This window comes from Papio anubis, chromosome 10, assembly GCF_008728515.1.
Source record: "Papio anubis isolate 15944 chromosome 10, Panubis1.0, whole genome shotgun sequence".
Taxonomy (NCBI): domain Eukaryota; kingdom Metazoa; phylum Chordata; class Mammalia; order Primates; family Cercopithecidae; genus Papio; species Papio anubis.
Genome location: NC_044985.1, coordinates 121,570,952 through 121,587,397, shown reverse-complemented (window position 1 = coordinate 121,587,397; position 16,446 = coordinate 121,570,952). Strand labels below are relative to the sequence as shown.

The 16,446-nt window shown below is 42.5% G+C and overlaps 1 protein-coding gene across 45 annotated transcripts in view; it reads right to left on the bottom strand.

Moving 5' to 3' along the window:
- The window catches only part of LRRFIP1 (LRR binding FLII interacting protein 1), a 167,666-nt gene that overhangs the window by 52,907 nt on the left and 98,313 nt on the right, over positions 1-16,446 (bottom strand). For 10 of the 45 annotated variants that reach the window (XR_002516327.2, XR_002516323.2, XR_002516333.2 and 7 more), the window contains 8 exons: positions 15,737-15,781; positions 14,493-14,543; positions 11,722-11,760; positions 7,062-7,121; positions 5,131-5,193; positions 2,906-2,983; positions 1,498-1,542; positions 7-72 (listed from right to left, as the gene is read on the bottom strand). The exons of 10 other annotated variants lie outside the window; for them this stretch is intronic. Coding sequence is in view for 4 of the 35 variants with exons in the window: in XM_009183441.4 (XP_009181705.1) it covers positions 7-72; positions 1,498-1,542; positions 2,906-2,983; positions 5,131-5,193; positions 7,062-7,121; positions 11,722-11,760; positions 14,493-14,543; positions 15,737-15,781 (447 nt within the window). In the remaining 31 variants the exon portion in view is untranslated. The remainder of the gene's footprint in view (positions 1-6; positions 73-1,497; positions 1,543-2,905; positions 2,984-5,130; positions 5,194-7,061; positions 7,122-11,721; positions 11,761-14,492; positions 14,544-15,736; positions 15,782-16,446) is intronic. 25 more of the 45 variants (XR_002516341.2, XR_002516346.2, XR_002516349.2 and 22 more) reach the window with 11 other exon arrangements.

The window sequence follows — 16,446 nt, the reverse complement described above, 5'->3', positions numbered from 1 at the left end:
CCTTACAGCACGGGAGCCACTGGTGCTGCCCCGTCGGACCCCACCGAAGCTGCCTTCATCCAACACAGACGCCTGCGACCAAAAGAGACTGTCAGGATGGGCACTCTTCCTTTCTCCGAGTGCCCAGAAAGTACTGAAAACGTAAGCTGTGAAAAACTGACACGTGCCAGGAGCATGACCTGAAAAGCATGCAGGGGAGGCTCAGAACCACCTTTCCAGCTCTTCAAAGGGTTGCAGAGTGCGACAAGGAAACCAGGAGAGACGGGTTTTAGTCGCTGTCAAGCGGCGTGCAATTTAATCTCCAACAGACCATTTAAATCCATTATTTTGAAAAACATCCCAGGCCTAAGTAAAAATTTGTTAATCCGGGTTAAAATGAGCAGATAATTCTCACATCCTGAATTCTGTCATGGCATTCTCATACTTAATGCTTAGAAAATTACTTTTATGTGAAGTGACTTTGGGATAAAATATCAAATAATGTTAATTACAGTTTTAATGTTAAATATTTTATAACCCTTTAAAAGTTGCTAAGTAGAAGAAAGAGTAATTGGTTAACTGGAAAATGCTACTTAATTAATCAATGTGGGTAAACAGGAGCTGACACTGCCACAAATGGTGATGTCAAACTGTGCCCGGTGTAAAGGAACTTTAATTTCCCTATTTTCCCCTGAGGACATACTAGTTTGCTCAGTCATTTATTAATACATCTAACACATAAGTATGCAATCTGATGCAAATTCAGAAAGTTATTAATGGCTGGGTGCGGTGGCTCACACTTGTAATCCTAGCACTTTGGGAGGCCGAGGCAGGCAGATCAACTGAGGTCGGGAGTTTGAGACCAGCCCGGCCAACATGGTTAAACCCACCTCTACTAAAAATACAAAAATTAACCAGGTGTGGTGGCACGTGCCTGTAATCCCAGTTACCTGGGAGGCTGAGGCAGGAGACTCACTTGAACCTGGGAAGTGGAGGCTGCACTGAGCCTAGATCATGCCATTGCACTCCAGCCTGGGTGACAGAGGGAGACTCTGTCTCAAAAAAAAAAAAAGCTATTAAGACAATATAGGTACTTTGAGTATTTATTTACATTTTTTGCATAGCATAAGTACTTATATTTAAAACTGGAAATTTCCAAAGTAATAGAGTAACATGGATTAGTATCTGTCCAGGATACCAAAGCATTAAAAAGCCACCATTCTTTCCGCCAATAGGTAAAGTAAACATTGCTGTTGTTCCGTTCCTAACAATCCCAGCAAACACAAGGCTTCCTGGAGACGGAGCAGTGTGGCAGCTGCAGTCAGCAATCGGGGGAGAGAAAACCCAGATCCGGCCAAAGGGGACAGACATTCCCCACAGGCACATGTAAACTCCACCTGAAGGTGCAACTTCCCCCAGGGGGCTGGAAACAGGCACATCCACAGCTCTGGGCTTGGTGGGGGCGGTGCATGCACAGTGGGAGTGGGTGCGGAGAAGCAGGGCGGGCAGCACACGCACCCGGTAACTTCCCGAAGGCCGGGCAGCGCTGTACAGACAGGAGGGCTGGAGGATGAAAGCAAATGGCAGGTTTTAAGAGCCTTGAAAAAACAGCAAGAAATGACAGTGAAAGGCACGATAGTTTCAAATGACACGATAGTTTCAGCATTCACCACAGCCAACTGCTGGACAGTGGTTAGATGGAAACAAACGGATCAAGGCACTGTGTTTTCTGTAAATTTGATAGATGCAAATCCAAAATTTACAAGAAAGATAAATGAGATGATTTTTAACTTTGAAACAGTAAATTTCCCAGCATCTTTAAAAACAAGATCATTTCTAGTCATCTCAGGCATTCCTGGAAGAAAGAGTCAGGGGATGAGACAGAATGGTGACAAGGTCAACACACTGACAGCAACAAAACCCACAGCTCAAATCCAAGGTTAACGACACACTTGGCAGTATGCAGTACGCAGATGTCCAACATGTGAAGACAGGAGCAGGGAAAGTCTTTATTTCTATGCGAGGGGCCCAGTGACCGTCTTCAAGACACAAAGGGAGTCGCTGCAAGGCTGCCTCAGCTGGTGTGGGAGGCACCCCCAGAGGGGCCGCAGTCTATCCCTGTCAAAGGAGAATCCTCAGGGGGAGGCAGTGCTGGTGAGGGGACAGGCTGGGACACAAAGGCAGCTCCAGTGTCAGAGACTGTGCCACGGGACAGAATCCAGACTCATTTCCAGGGCACACTGAGCAAGTCAGGCAAGGTGCACAGCCAGGTGGTGATCACTCAGCAGCTCCGGTCGACATGCAAGGGAGAGGAAAGTTCAGCCTCCAAATAGGATGTGTACTTTCATCCCTGACACCGACCTCCTTGGATTAGAATGAGACTCGATACCTATAGCTAACAGGCTGAGCACCTCAGGGCCGGACCTAAACCCCACCTTGTAAAAACAGGAAACAGAGGGGAGACCGAGCCAAAGAAATAACACTGTTCTGTCCACTTCTCAGAGACCAAGGAGGCAGATTATGCACAAAAACCTTCCAAATTGCTTCCTGGACACATTTACAAGAGAAAAAATATTTTTAAAAAAAACAAATGAAAGCCCAAATGGGGAACAATTGCTGGAAAAGGAGGAGAGACCCAAGAGACCAATTTTTTGGACTCGAGTTTTTGAAAATACGCATTTAATAAAACCCTCCTTTTCCTTAAGTCTCCTTTTCTATATTAGGTTCTCAACTATTTGACAAGCATTTTTCTAAAAGATTGACAAAAGTCTTAGCAAACTAGTCAAGCCAATTAAAACAGTTGCTAAGCTTTGCTCTTGTGACTTTGTGTAGGAGGCTGAAGTATCCACTAAATGTAATCAGCAATTAAAGTGATGCACAGAAGGAAAGGGAAGGAGCGACAAAGTGATGCAAAAAGGAGACAGACCCAGTTTCCATTTGGGGCAGAGAGGGGTGTGGGAGCCAAGCCACCACCGGGAAGCCCAAGGTTGGAGCCGGAGAGTCCCTGTAATCAGAGCAAATGGGCAGCAGAGAGGGGAGAGAGGCTCACACCCCTCACGGCATTGCAAGGGTGCATCAGTCCAGCGACCTTATACAACCAAAACAGTAAGGGGCATGCACTCACGGGGGAGGGAGAGAATGCGGGTGGGAAGGAAATAAAGACAGCTGGGCCAGGCAACTGACAAAACTAGGAGATTGGGCCAAATTAGGACTTCTGAGTTTATACACGGAAAAAAAGATTTAATTCATATTAAATAATGAAATAAATTTTAATTGATGTTAGGAAGAGTCATCAATACTACATTCTATGCTGATACCTTTCCATTATCATATTTAAATAAAATTGAATGTACCACCTACTGGGCAGGAATAGGTGTCTACAGAGCGCAATTCCCAGAAAGGTTCTGAGGGCCGGTGGGGTGGGTGAACCCAAGAGCCCTCAGGCAGCAAATGATGGGCACCCAGGGCTCAGGGTGAGTTCTGGTGCGGCCCTGTTCGAATGAGTCGGCTCTCATTCTGACGTTTAACTCTTTGGATGTGGGTTATTTCTCTTAAATGGATTGAAGTGAGTCAGATGCAGGCTGAACTTGGGTGAATCGTTCATACCCAAGGATGAGATATTTATTGCCATCTTTATTTTAGAGCAAGTAACTCAGCTTATCAAAAATGAGTTGGAAATAAAGTTTTCTTAATGACTAAGTGCCTTGAAAAAGGCTTTGGGCATTTTCTTAATTCAAGGGGAGATTTTGCTGTTGCAGAAAGCACTTAGTCATTAAGTCTGATTTCAGTGGGGGAGCTGCTCCTGCGGTCACCAGGTCCACAGAATGGCCCCAACAGCACCCTGGGCTCAGTCACGTGGCGCCTCTCCTGGGTTCTTACCATTCTGCACAGCCTCCACTCTGCTCAAATGGCTACTCACCTTGAAGAGCTTCCCCTCTAGGCTCTACCTGGTTAGTTCCTATTCTTTTCATTTGATTGATCGATCGATCCATCGATGTATCTATCTATCTATCTATCTATCTATCTATCTATCTATCTATCTATCTTATTTATTTGTTTGTTTGTTTGTTTGAGATGGAGTCTCGCTCTGTTGCCCAGCCTGGAGTGCAGTAGTGCAATCTCGGCTCACTGCAACCTCTGCTTCCTGGGTTCAAGCGATTCTCCTGCCTCAGCCTCCTGAGTAATTGGGACTACAGGCACGTGCCACCATGCCCAGCTAATTTTTTGTATCTTTAGTAGAGATGGGGTTTCACTGTATTAGCCAGGATGGTCTTGATCTCCTGACCTCATGGTCTGCCTGCCTGGGCCTCCCGAAGTGCTGGGATTACAGGCGTGAGCCACCACACTCGGCTCTTCCTATTTATCAAGGTTCAGTTCACATCCTTTGTTGTGACATTTCCTGGCAAAACCAGAGTTTCCCTCTCATTCTATTTACTCATCTGTTCACTACTGTACAGGTCTCCGGTGCCAGTGGCTTCTGTTCTAGATGTCAGTGCCTGGAGAGCACCCACCTCCCCCGCTTATCTTTGTGATGATCCCAGGCCTGCTCGATTTTCCTACCTAAACTAGTCCCAATTTACTGAGTAAATCTGAACCTAAACAAACACCAACAAGCCTCAGCAATTTTAGGGCTCTTAAACAATGTAGAAATTATGTTTATCAAGACTGATGCATGTTTGTAGAGAATGGGAAGGAACTGTTGTGTAAACATGTGGATTTGGATGAGACTCTGAATTTTCCTTCCAAGTCGAGTCCATGCCCAAGAAACCACCAAAAAGTTTGCATGTACTCTTCAAAGTAGATCTGTTTTCAGAAACTCAAGAATTCAAGAGCATTCTTCTTATTTTTTTTCCTTTTGATTAATTCTAATTAGAAAACATACACAAAAACACGTCCTTTCATTGCAGCCAGCTGAATGCCACAATTCACATTCAAGCTGGCGTGGTCAAACGCAGCACACTGGAGTGCATCTGAATGAAGGAGCTCATGTTAACTACTGCTTTTCACGTCATAACGCAGCTACCCAAACAAAAATCCGTCAAACAGACACTGAAAGAGAAAAGTAGAGCTGAATCCACACACACAAGATTGCATGCTACAAAACCTGCGGTTTCTGAAGGGAGGATGTGAAAGATTTAAATGGAAACCAACCAACTTCTCCTCCCTGGATGATGACAAAGTAGAGAATCTGCTGTCACCGCTGTAGCTGGAATTCTGAGCACCAAAGAAGAAAACATGTTTCAGTGACAAGCACTTCCTTATGACTCCAAAGCGCCCCCATCCCATTCAAAAGGCGAACATGAAACCGCACAACCGAGTCAATACTAGGAGCCCAGGAATGCTAGTTTATCTAAAGACGCGAGGCACAAACAGTACAGCAGAGATTCTGAACAACTAGAGATTCTAAGCTATATTTTCTATTTCACTGTTTATGTCTTGGTGACGCCAGGGGTGTATCTAGTACTGCTTTTCACAGTCTCACATCTTCTAGCACAATTCGTGATTACTGTGTGATTGCTGTGTTTCCCACTGTGTTGTCAGACTCCTAGTCTGAATTATCCTTGTTACTTATCTCCTTAGGTAACTAAAATTCCATTTATTGCAAAATTTTCAATCTTTCTTCAGCCCAGCCCACCTGCAGGCTATAGCTCAGCCCTGCGGTGCCAGAAAGGTGGGTGGAGTACGACAGCCTGCTGCCACCCGCCCACTGGAGAGCCCTTATCCACACAGGGAAAATGCCCTGCAGGCCGTCTTTACATGTCTTGAGTATACATTTTAAAAATGTCACATCCAGCCGGGTGCAGTGGCTCACGCCTGTAATCCCAGCACTTTGGGAGGCCGAGGTGGGTGATCACCTGAGGTCAGGAGTTCGAGACCAGCCTGGCCAGCAGGGTGAAACCCGGTCTCTACTAAAAAATACAAAAAAATTAGCTGGGCGTGGTAGTGGGTGCCTGTAATCCAAGCTACTTGGGAGGATGAGGCAGGAGAATCGCTTGAACCCGGGAGGCAGAGATTGCAATGAGCTGAGATCACACCATTGCACTCCAGCCTGGCTGACAGAGCAAGACTCTGTCTCAAAAAATAAATAAATATTAAAGTGCATGCAATGCCAAATAGGTAAACAGGAATGATAAAATAAAAACAACTTGATCAGCTGGCTTCAGAAAGCTAAAGACTGGTTTGGTCAGGGAGAGGGAAGAAGGTAAGGGTGGGTCACCCATTTGAAGCCCAAAAGTATAATTTAAGTGTATACATGATATCTTAATATAACATAATTAAGATAAATGAAAAGAAATATTATTTTACACAATTAGGAATATTACTAAAAGAAAAAAAAATGAAGCATAAGAACAGGAAATTTTTAGGCCATTTAACATGGAATGGACCTATGGGATATTGTGAAGCTTGATGGAAATGTATCCAGTGCAACCTTTTAAAATCCCCAATGACCTCCTATCCTTGAAATCCAAAGCGCTCCCCACCCCTGTCCGGACTCCCTAATGCCCCTGCCACTGGCACCACTCCCTCTCTCTCCCCCTAGAGTATCACCCTTTCCTTCCACCAGCTCTTCCTGCCTCCCACCCCTTAACTGGGAGCCTTCCAAGCATCTGCATTGTTTTCTTCTCCTTTTCCTCTCCAGAAAAACACAGGTTCTTGTATACATGCCTTTAAGGCAAACATTAAAATTACAAGTGACAGATGTGGAGACTGCAAAAATGTTGGATTTAATATCTTTGAAAGCTGAATACACTTAATACACACATTATATACATACACCCAGGGGAATACAGTAATGAAAGAGCTAATCTTTAATTTCAGATCTTTTTAAACTTGAGGTTCTTATCAATATCTACCCCTTATACTAACAATCAGAATGGTGGAGGGCTAACATTCTCAGAATGTTTGCTAGTTGAAAAACATTATCTTTCATTCCATCATGTGCTAGGAAAAAAAAGACAGACCCATTTTAACATTTAAAAACAGCAAAGAAGCTAAACTTAAATTTAGCAATTAGTTTTTAGTTCTAGAAGCTTTGAAACAACCTATTTGAATTTTGAGCCATGCAAATTTACTATACTAACCCTGCCAGATCTTCTATTCAGGGACTGTGATCCATACAATTCTCCATCATAACCATTTGTCTGTTTCAATGAAGAAAAGAGAAAAACTGACATCAGTACACAAATGAATTCACAGGTACAAATCAGCAGGGACGAACCAGCCAGGTATAAGGTGAGCTTACTTGGTGGAGTGGGTGAATGACCAGCCCAGGACTGTACAAGTCCTAGCAGCTCCCAAACTGCATCCCTGCCCCCATCCACTCCCCCACAGCTCAGGAGAGAACAGCAGTCAAGCTAACCAAGTCAGTAGGCTTCCCGTCGCATGTCACTCTTAGTCTTAAAGCAGCACCAAGTCCCTCTGCGGGGTGGAACATTTGGGCTTGGCGTGGCTGTTTCCTTGTCAGGCTCTGTTTCTGGTTTTATGGTGGCGCTGTGGACATTCTGCTAGCAAGTCGCCACATGCCAGGCCGATGGGTAGTGATTCGGTCTGAGTCAATGAGTTTTCAGTTCCTGGTTCAGGGAGGGTCTTTGAAAATTATGGCACATTGTGATGCTATGGGCCATAATTCAGAAGATTCAGAAATCATTTCTTTTTTTTTGAGATGGACTCTCACTCTGTCGCCCAGGCTGGAGTGCAGTAGCACGATCTTGGCTTACTGCAATCTCCGTCTCCCTGGTTCAAGCGATTCTCCTGCCTCAGCCTCCTGAGTAGCTGGGATTACAGGCGTGCGTCACCACGTTCTGCTAATTTTTGTATTTTTAGTAGAGAAGTGGTTTCATCATGTTGGTCAGGCTGGTCTCGAACTCCTGACCTCATCATCTGCCCGCCTTGGCCTCCCAAAGTGCTGGGATTACAGGTGTGAGCCACCGCGCCCAGCCTCAGAAATCATTTCTAGTCAATCTATAGTGAAATGCAAAAGTTCATCGTGGGGTATAGCCTCTACACTAGTTTTTCATTCATCCAGCCCTCCCACTTTATTTTTCTAAATGAAATCTGAACACATATTTAATACTTTCATAATGTGTCCTCCAGAATAAAGGAGAATGATTCTATTAAGTGGATGCCTATCATCCCTCTCTTCTCAGTTCCCAGCCCAGGTTCCCTTAAGTCAAAGCAAGGGCTTTCTAAACATCCCTTAATTCATCCATAAGGAAATTTCTGCCGATTCAAAATAAGAACTGTCAAACATCAGAGACAAAACCAGCTCTCGGGACAGAAAAAGGAGGAGCAGTCTACACAACTGGTAAAAATGGAAGGAGACGCCATCAGGTTCTGGGCATGAGGCCAAATTCCAGACAGAAGTTCTGTCATGTGACCTTAAGTAATTATTTAATCCACTCGAACATCTGCTTTCTCAGCCGTGAAAATGTGCATAATAATAAATACATTACAAAGCCATCGTGAGGATTAAACGAGATGAAAATGAGTATCTCAAGCACCTAGAACAGTGCTCTCATGAAGCATGTGCTGACTGGGCGGATACCTGAATATACATGGAAGGGGCCCGGCACGTGGGAGGTGCTGAACGTGGTTCCTTATTCAGGGGATGGGTGCTGCATAGCACATGTTTTCCAGCCATGACATTAAGTAGACAAAAAAAATTGAATTTCCAAACAGATTATAAATCCAGATTCATGAAACTTTGACTATCAAACTATATATTTATCTTTGCTATTAACTCAAAACAAATCAAGAAATCAATTTGAAGTTTTGAAACAAAACAAGTGTAGAAATCCTTCCACATTAAATTTGAGAACTCTATGAGTAACATTAAAACATTTCTGAAATAAATTTAATAGTAAAAATCTTTGGAGGTTGGCAAGAGTTTTACTCAGACTAATTTCCTCTCATGTCTTCAGCAACAAGATTATTTGACATGAAATGCAAGGACTTGCAAATTGTAGATCTCAATCCCTTGTTCTCTCTTCAGAAACTAGATTCCAAAAGAAATTAATATAACAATGAAGGCTAACGTTAATCAACTTTAGATGACTTTGACTTTACTAATAAATGAGGAAATGTATGACATAAGCAAGGCCTCTGGCTCTCCACTGCTGCTTAGGAAACACACAGCGCTGCAGAGGAACCCTGCCCTTTGCACTGCAGTTCTCCAGCTCAGCCTGCAGCGATGGAGCAGAAGGTGGGCAAGCCGGAAGCATGACAGTATCCTCTCGTTTGTCACCTTTCCACTTACAGGCTTCCACGAAAACCCGGGAAAAACTGTTACTTTGCAGGAAAGCCATGGAAAGCAGTTTCCATGACCACGTCTGTGGTAATGGAATTCTATCATAAGGAATCTATTCCCGGGCTATATTCCTTGAATGTATTCCCAAATCTATAGGATCTTGTTAACTATATCTCCATAGGGAGAAGAACTTTGACCTTCTTAAAGAACACTGCTAACTTGCTCCTCTTGGATGGTGTTTTTGGTGCTGTATTTAGATGGGTGGGGCTATTTTTACGTGGCGTAAAAGGGCAAGGGGCATTGACAGTTAACTGAACAATATTAGAACAAAAAGTCCACAGTCAGCACATTAACTTCATCTTAAGTTGGGTCTCTGATGTTCAACAAGCTTTGCTCTATTGTACTGTGTGGCTTTAAGTGGTACATAAGCTTGTTCACTTTGCTGGTTCCATGCTCCAAGACTGGGTCTCAGAGGGGAGTGCGCAGACCACCTGCTTCCTGGTCACCTGGCATGCTTCTTACAAGCAAGGGCCCCTGCCTAGGGAATCAGGATACTTAGAGAAAGGGCTCAGGAATATGCATTCTAACAAGCTCTCCAGAAACACTGCCATAAGAGAGAACAAAATAAAGAGGACATACATAAGTTAGTATTTTCTAATACAGAATAAATAAAATACAAGGGTAAATGCCCTATGAAAACGGTAACTTGTGACTAGTCCGAATGCTAATGACTACCACGCAGTGTTATCAAAGCGTCTGTCACCTTCCCATTGGACCATGCAAAAGTCCCCTGCCAACTTTTTGGATTAATAATGTTAGATGTCTTTTCTCCACGAGTCAAAAGACAGAGCACATGTAAAGGGCATTAGAGATGGAAAACAAACAAGGAAGGCAACGTCAAAACTCTTGAGTTCGATCCCTGATGGATTCTATTGAATATTCAAAAAGAACACCGAAAAAGAAATCCAAAATGTGTTCCTGACCATTGCTAACACATACATTTATCCCACTGGGGGTTAGCTCTTAAATAAAATTAACTTTGAATTTAACATAAAAAGAGTAATAATCTAGATTTACGTTGCTAATACATTGAATTCCTTAAAGAACAGGAGAGTTGCTGGAGGTACAGTGTCACGGAAATGCTCTCACCTGCCAGAGTGACTTGAAGTGCTCTGTAGGTAACAGATACTCTGTGAAGAGCACTTTCTGAATCTAATGACCTGTCTTTGTGCTTTCCCCTGTCCTGACCCCCAAGCTACTCACTCCAGCCTGCATCTGTTAAGAGCAGAATAGACGCCCCACAGGAGGCTCACGGCACCAAATATGCTATGCAGATGTATGTTACAATTTATTCATTATAATTGCAAACACAAAAATACATTTTTTTTTTTTTTATTTTTTTTTGAGAAGAAGTCTTGCCTAGAGTGCAGTGGCACAATCTTGGCTCATGGCAAGCTCCGCCTCCCGGGTTCATGCCATTCTCCTGACTCAGCCTCCTGAGTAGCTGGGAGTACAGGCGCCCACCACCATGCCTAGCTAATTTTTTTTTTGTATTTTTAGTAGAGACGGAGTTTCACTGTGTTAGCCAGGATGCTCTCGATCTCCTAACCTTGTGATCTGCCCACCTCAGCCTCCCAAAGTGCTGGGATTACAGACGTGAGCCACCGCACCTGGCCAAAAATACATTTTTAAAACAGGAATTTACTAAATAATTTTGAAATGCACTGGAACAAATGCAGCACAAAATGCTTTTAGGTAAAGTCCTTCAGGTGAAATAGTACATAATACGCTATAACAACTTTAGTATCAAATCACTTTAATGCTGAGCTGTACTTTCTGGGGAGAACTTTTTCTTCCTTGAAGTACAACACTGACAGACTTTTAGAAAGCATAAGGCACAGAAACTGTCAGATACATATAAGAAGAAGTAATTCTGAGTTTAAGTCTAACACCTTAGTTTTTGTTACTGGAAGTGGGAGCTTTCTCAAAGAGTATTTCCTGGCAAAAAAGTCAGATTGTACATTTAATTTGAATGGATATAGACTGGAAAATAATGGATTTTTCATTAGGTAAAATGACTTTACATTTAATCGTTTAAAGGAAATTTAGAGGCTTTGGGAATTCTTGATCTGATTTGAATTCCTTGAAGGCAGACACTATCTTTTTCATCTTGGTATACACAGCTGCTAACACAAGGCATGGCAAACAGCTGGTGCTCAAAGGCCATCTGGTGAGGGAGTGTTCATGCACAGATGCCTGGGGTCCTCCCTCCGGCAGGATCAGGGCTGCACCCAGGAGGCCCCAGGAGGAAGACTACTCACTCCGCAGGGTAAGCCTGCCCTCCTGGCCTCACAGCCCCCCAGGCAAAAACTAGAGACAAAGATGTACTTGGTTTTTTAGAAAAGCACCCATGAGATTCGTGGAAATAGCATAGGTTATTATATGTCACACCACACAGTTAAGGTCACACAGCAAAGTATATCCGACCATCTCACCCAGGCGTAGGGACCCCCATACTCCAAGTCAGGCTGCGACTGTCAGAAGAAAGATAGCAGAAAAAAAACAACAACAGAAAAGAGAGTTGCCAAAAGTAAATTTAAAAGCTAAGTAAAACATAAATACAAGCAATCTTTAAAATCTTAACAAAAATACATTTTTCCATAATCTCTAGGATCTAATACGTACTTACAGAAAGAATTATGTCAGAATGGTAGCTACCATAGAATCCAGTAGTATTAAATAAACTTCCATGGAAAAGGTTGCTATAATTCAGAAAGTCTGAAACAGTTTGATAAATCTTATTTCCTCTTCTGCATAATCCATTTTAGTTACATAAGGGAAAAGGTTATCAGATGCATTGTCGTCAGTTTTTCAAAAAGGAAAATTAAAAATCTAGATTTTTCCAGAAAATCTAAAATCTAGAAATTCTAGAAAATCCGAAATCTAGATTTTCTGAGGAGGCATCCATACAAATGCCAGAATAGTATAAATCACCTCCCCACCTTTTTTAGGGTTTATCATCTTTTCTAGTTAAATGAAGAAGGCCTGTGTTTTCAGAGTCAATAAACAAAAGATACGATCTTAGAATCAACAATGTAAAAAGTTCATAATATTAAAATACATAAAAACAGTAGAAACTGACCCTGCATAAAAATAGAGCGAGATGAGAGTCCTCACTCTGGGGAGTGCCCTGCTCGGTGGTACAAAGGGGCAAGCATAGAGCCCAGGGCACCCAGCACATGGAGGGCACGCAGGCCACCAGGCCTCTGAGCAGCAGGCATTGGCCTTGTTCCTAAGAACTGTGACCCCAAGCAGGCCTCTCACCACTCTGGGCTTGTTTGGTGCCTATAGACATTAGGAGGTTTGACTCTGATCTCCAGGATCCAAGTTCTTAAGTTCTGAGGAATCTATTTCTTTAGATCAAGTACATGATGGGGAAGTGTCATGTGACTGAAAATGAAAATCCCATCCACTTCCTCCCCATCTTATGTACTGTCCTAATGATGAATCTCCCATAGGAAATTTCAGCTCTTAAAACAAATATACTTGATATCTTGGCAAAGAGTGGTATCCAGCAGAAAGATGTAACTTATTTCTGGTTAAAAATCATTGAAAATGAAATGAATGCTGTTACATAACACCATCATACTCGTTCATATTGCAATTGTTTTCAACTCTTTAGGGTCAGGAGACCCTCTGAGAATCTTAAGAAAGTGAACATACTTTTCCCAGGAAAATGTAAGTGCATACCTCTTGCCTATAATTTCAGGAGGGTGTGGCTCTGAAAATGATGCATTTTGAGAGAGAGTCTGGGATTCTGTGTCTCTCTCCTCCTATTCTCTCTTGAACGCATATTAACCAGGCTTTGCCCTCAACATTTCTGTTAAAAGTTCTCCTGCCAAAGTCACCGACATCCTCTACGCTGCTAAGTCTGAGTTTTCTCCTCTCTTGGTCACTCTCCCTTATCCTTGAAACAGCATTTTCTTCACTGGTTTCAAGGACTCAAGCATCTCCTGGGCCTGCTCAACAGCTATGATGTCTGGACCTTGTCTACAGACTTTGTTAATTGAGCTTTGTTTTATTATTTGTGAACCCAAAATTTATTACATTTTGGGTTCATAAATCTTCCCTCTTCCCGGGTGAGTAGTGTTAGAGGGTCCTGAGGTTAACAGTTACAACGGCATCCCTGAGGCTACATCTCAGGAGAAGGTTTTAAGCAGCAAGGAAGCCCTCAAGTGGGCCTCACATTTGAACCACAGCTTTTTGGCAAAATCACTATGGATCTGCTTCTGGCACTGCAAGGACAGTGACAAGGGAAGAGTTGCTTCACAGCGCAGCAACCGTGTTTCACCTCTGCATTTTATCATTACAAACGGCCAAATTACACACACACTCAGCACATGTAAAAGTCAAGGAGTAATAGGATTTACCTGTCACAGTGAAGTAAAACAAGCTTTCAGCTCTATGGGGTCCCTAAGGATTAATAAAACGGAGTGGCTGCTTTGAGACTTATTTATTACTAGTGGTGAGATATAATTTCAATCCTGTGGTAAAAGAAACTGACATGCTCAGATTAATCCACTGACTTAAAGCACTGGGCAAAATATAGTTTTTCTACTTTACTTCCCCCAAAACTCATACTTTTTTCAAGTGTAATTATTAAGGTTTCTGGAATGTTTAAGGAAAAGTCCATATTTGTGTTGATTGACCATTAAGCCTATCAGAGGTGAAGAGATCTAATTATAACTGATACAAGGAAAAGCGGCTGAAGGCAGATCTTACGGATCCAGTCCTGGTCCAGGTTTTCAGCAGGCTGTCTATAGCAGCTGTGTGAAAACACTGCTCAATAATAATTAACTTACAGCTACTTTAATAGAGGCTCCAATTTTACCAGAAGCATGTGTGTCAGTGGATACAGACTTACTGAAGGGCAGATGTGCCTTTGCATTCCTGTGGAACACCAATGTGCTGAGACCACTGTGCTAATCAAGGCTTGGGAGCTTTGTGATGTGGATAAGTATTGAAAAAAAGACGACTTCATCTCGGGAGAAAGAAACAACCAACGTGCCTATGCATATTAATAACCTCTCTACAGCAACAAAGAAACATCCCCCACTGATTTGATTTTAAGTAAGCATCTCATCAGTTAAGTATTGACTATCAGACCACGGGGATAATGGAGAAGAAATCAGAATGCAGGGATGAGAAAGTAAAGGGCTTGGACCAGGAACTGTGCCATGCAAACTCCATCATTCTGGTTACTGACCCTCAGGCTTCCACGACTACCCACTGACAAGCGCTCGTCTTCATCAGAAGCCTATTAAAAGAAAGGACGAGAACAACCATGAAGTAATCATACAACATATGTGAAGAACCAGTGCCCAAGTCTTAGGGGGACGCTGGGAACTGACCCCACCCCCAGCAGTGGGGGGGGTCAGCCGCCCCTGGACATCTCAGTGGACACCACAACTAGGTCCCCCACAACATGGCCTTTGTGGATCTCTGTCTGCTTATGGGCAATATGGATTTAAAGTAATTTCAGGGCCAGGCGTGGTGGCTCACGCCTGTAATCCCAGCACTTTGGGAGGCCAAGGCGGGCAGATCACTTGAGGTCAGGAGTTTGAGACCAGCCTGGCCAACATGGCGAAACCCTGTCTCTACTAAAAATACAAAAATTAGCTGGGTGTCATGGTACATGCCTGTAATCCCAGGTACTCAGGAGGCTGAGGCATGAGAATCACTTGAACCCACAAGGCAGAGGTTGCAGTGAGCCAAGATTGTGCCACTACACTCCAGCCTGGGCAACAGAGCAAGACTCCGTCTCAAAAAAAAAAAGTAATTTCAGGGCCAGGCACAGTGGCTCATGCCTGTAATCCCAGCACTTTGGGAGGCTGAGGTGGGCAGATCACTTGAGCCCAGGAGTTCGAGACCAGATTGGGCAACATGGGAAAACTCCACCTCTACCAAAAATACAAAAATTAGTTGGGTGTGGTGGCGTGTGCCTGTAATCCCGCTACTTGGGAGGCTGAGACATGAGAATCATTGAATCTTGGAGGTGGAGGTTGCAGTGAGCCAAAATTGCACCACTGTACTCTAGGCTGGGTGACAGAGCGAGACTCTGTTTCAAAAAAAAAAAAAAAAGTAATTTCATCCAAGTAGTATTATCTCACCGGTAATATAAATACACAGCATTGGTGTATATTACTATACAAATTATTTATGGGTATTCAGTGGCACAAAAAGCACTACAGTTGTTATGAATATATTAATACTCAAAAATTTCTCAAACACACTCTCCTTACCAAATTTAGGTCAAAATGCTAAAAGCTGAGTTCATAGTCTTTATTTAGGTAATAATATCAGTATTCCATCATCAATAGTGTTAGTTAATTTCTTTAAGAGATGACATAATCATTAAGATATTTTATATATTATATATACTTCAGTCACTACAAGTATAAATTAGAATTCAATCAAATTGCCTAAGTAATTAATGAACACGGTACTAACCGACGTGTTTCTTCTGGATCTACGAGAGTAGCGCTCACTGTCTTCCTACCAAAATAATGGAGGAAACAGTATGAAAATGTTAGAGACAGATGGACACAGGAAAAGTGCTTTAAAAAAGCTTAAGGTAGTCCCATTGCAACATAATACAGCAGTTCTGATCTAAATGTCAAATAAATATTTTCTCTGCCTTCGTTTAAAGGCTTCAATTAAACCAGTGGGTAAAAACGTTTTTTTCTGGGGTGGGAGGTTCTTAAGCACAAAAATAATTGGGATACTTCATTTTTGTTGTAAAAATAGTGTCTGGGGCAGAAGCTGGGCCTTAATTTTTTCTAACCTCTATCATCTGGTCCATTTAAATGAATCTACTTTCCCCCTTACTTTCAGAACCTTACTCTCTTCAGGAATCAGAAGACAAATCATTTCCACAAAATATTCGAAAAGGATGTCACTCTTTCTACTATATATCGTGGATTCTAAGACACACATGGTTTTTCACACTTAGACATCTCTGAAGCTGGGGTGTATCTTATAATCCAAGTTGTTCAGTTATAATTAGCATTTTTTTCTTTCTCAGTGGTATATAAAACGACGATACAACTTCAAAGAATGTCTTAAGATTTTTAAAATTTTTCTTTTCTTTTTTTCTCTTATATCACCATGCCTGTGGACAAAAATGTCTTAAAGTTTAACAAAAATACATTTATGTCATG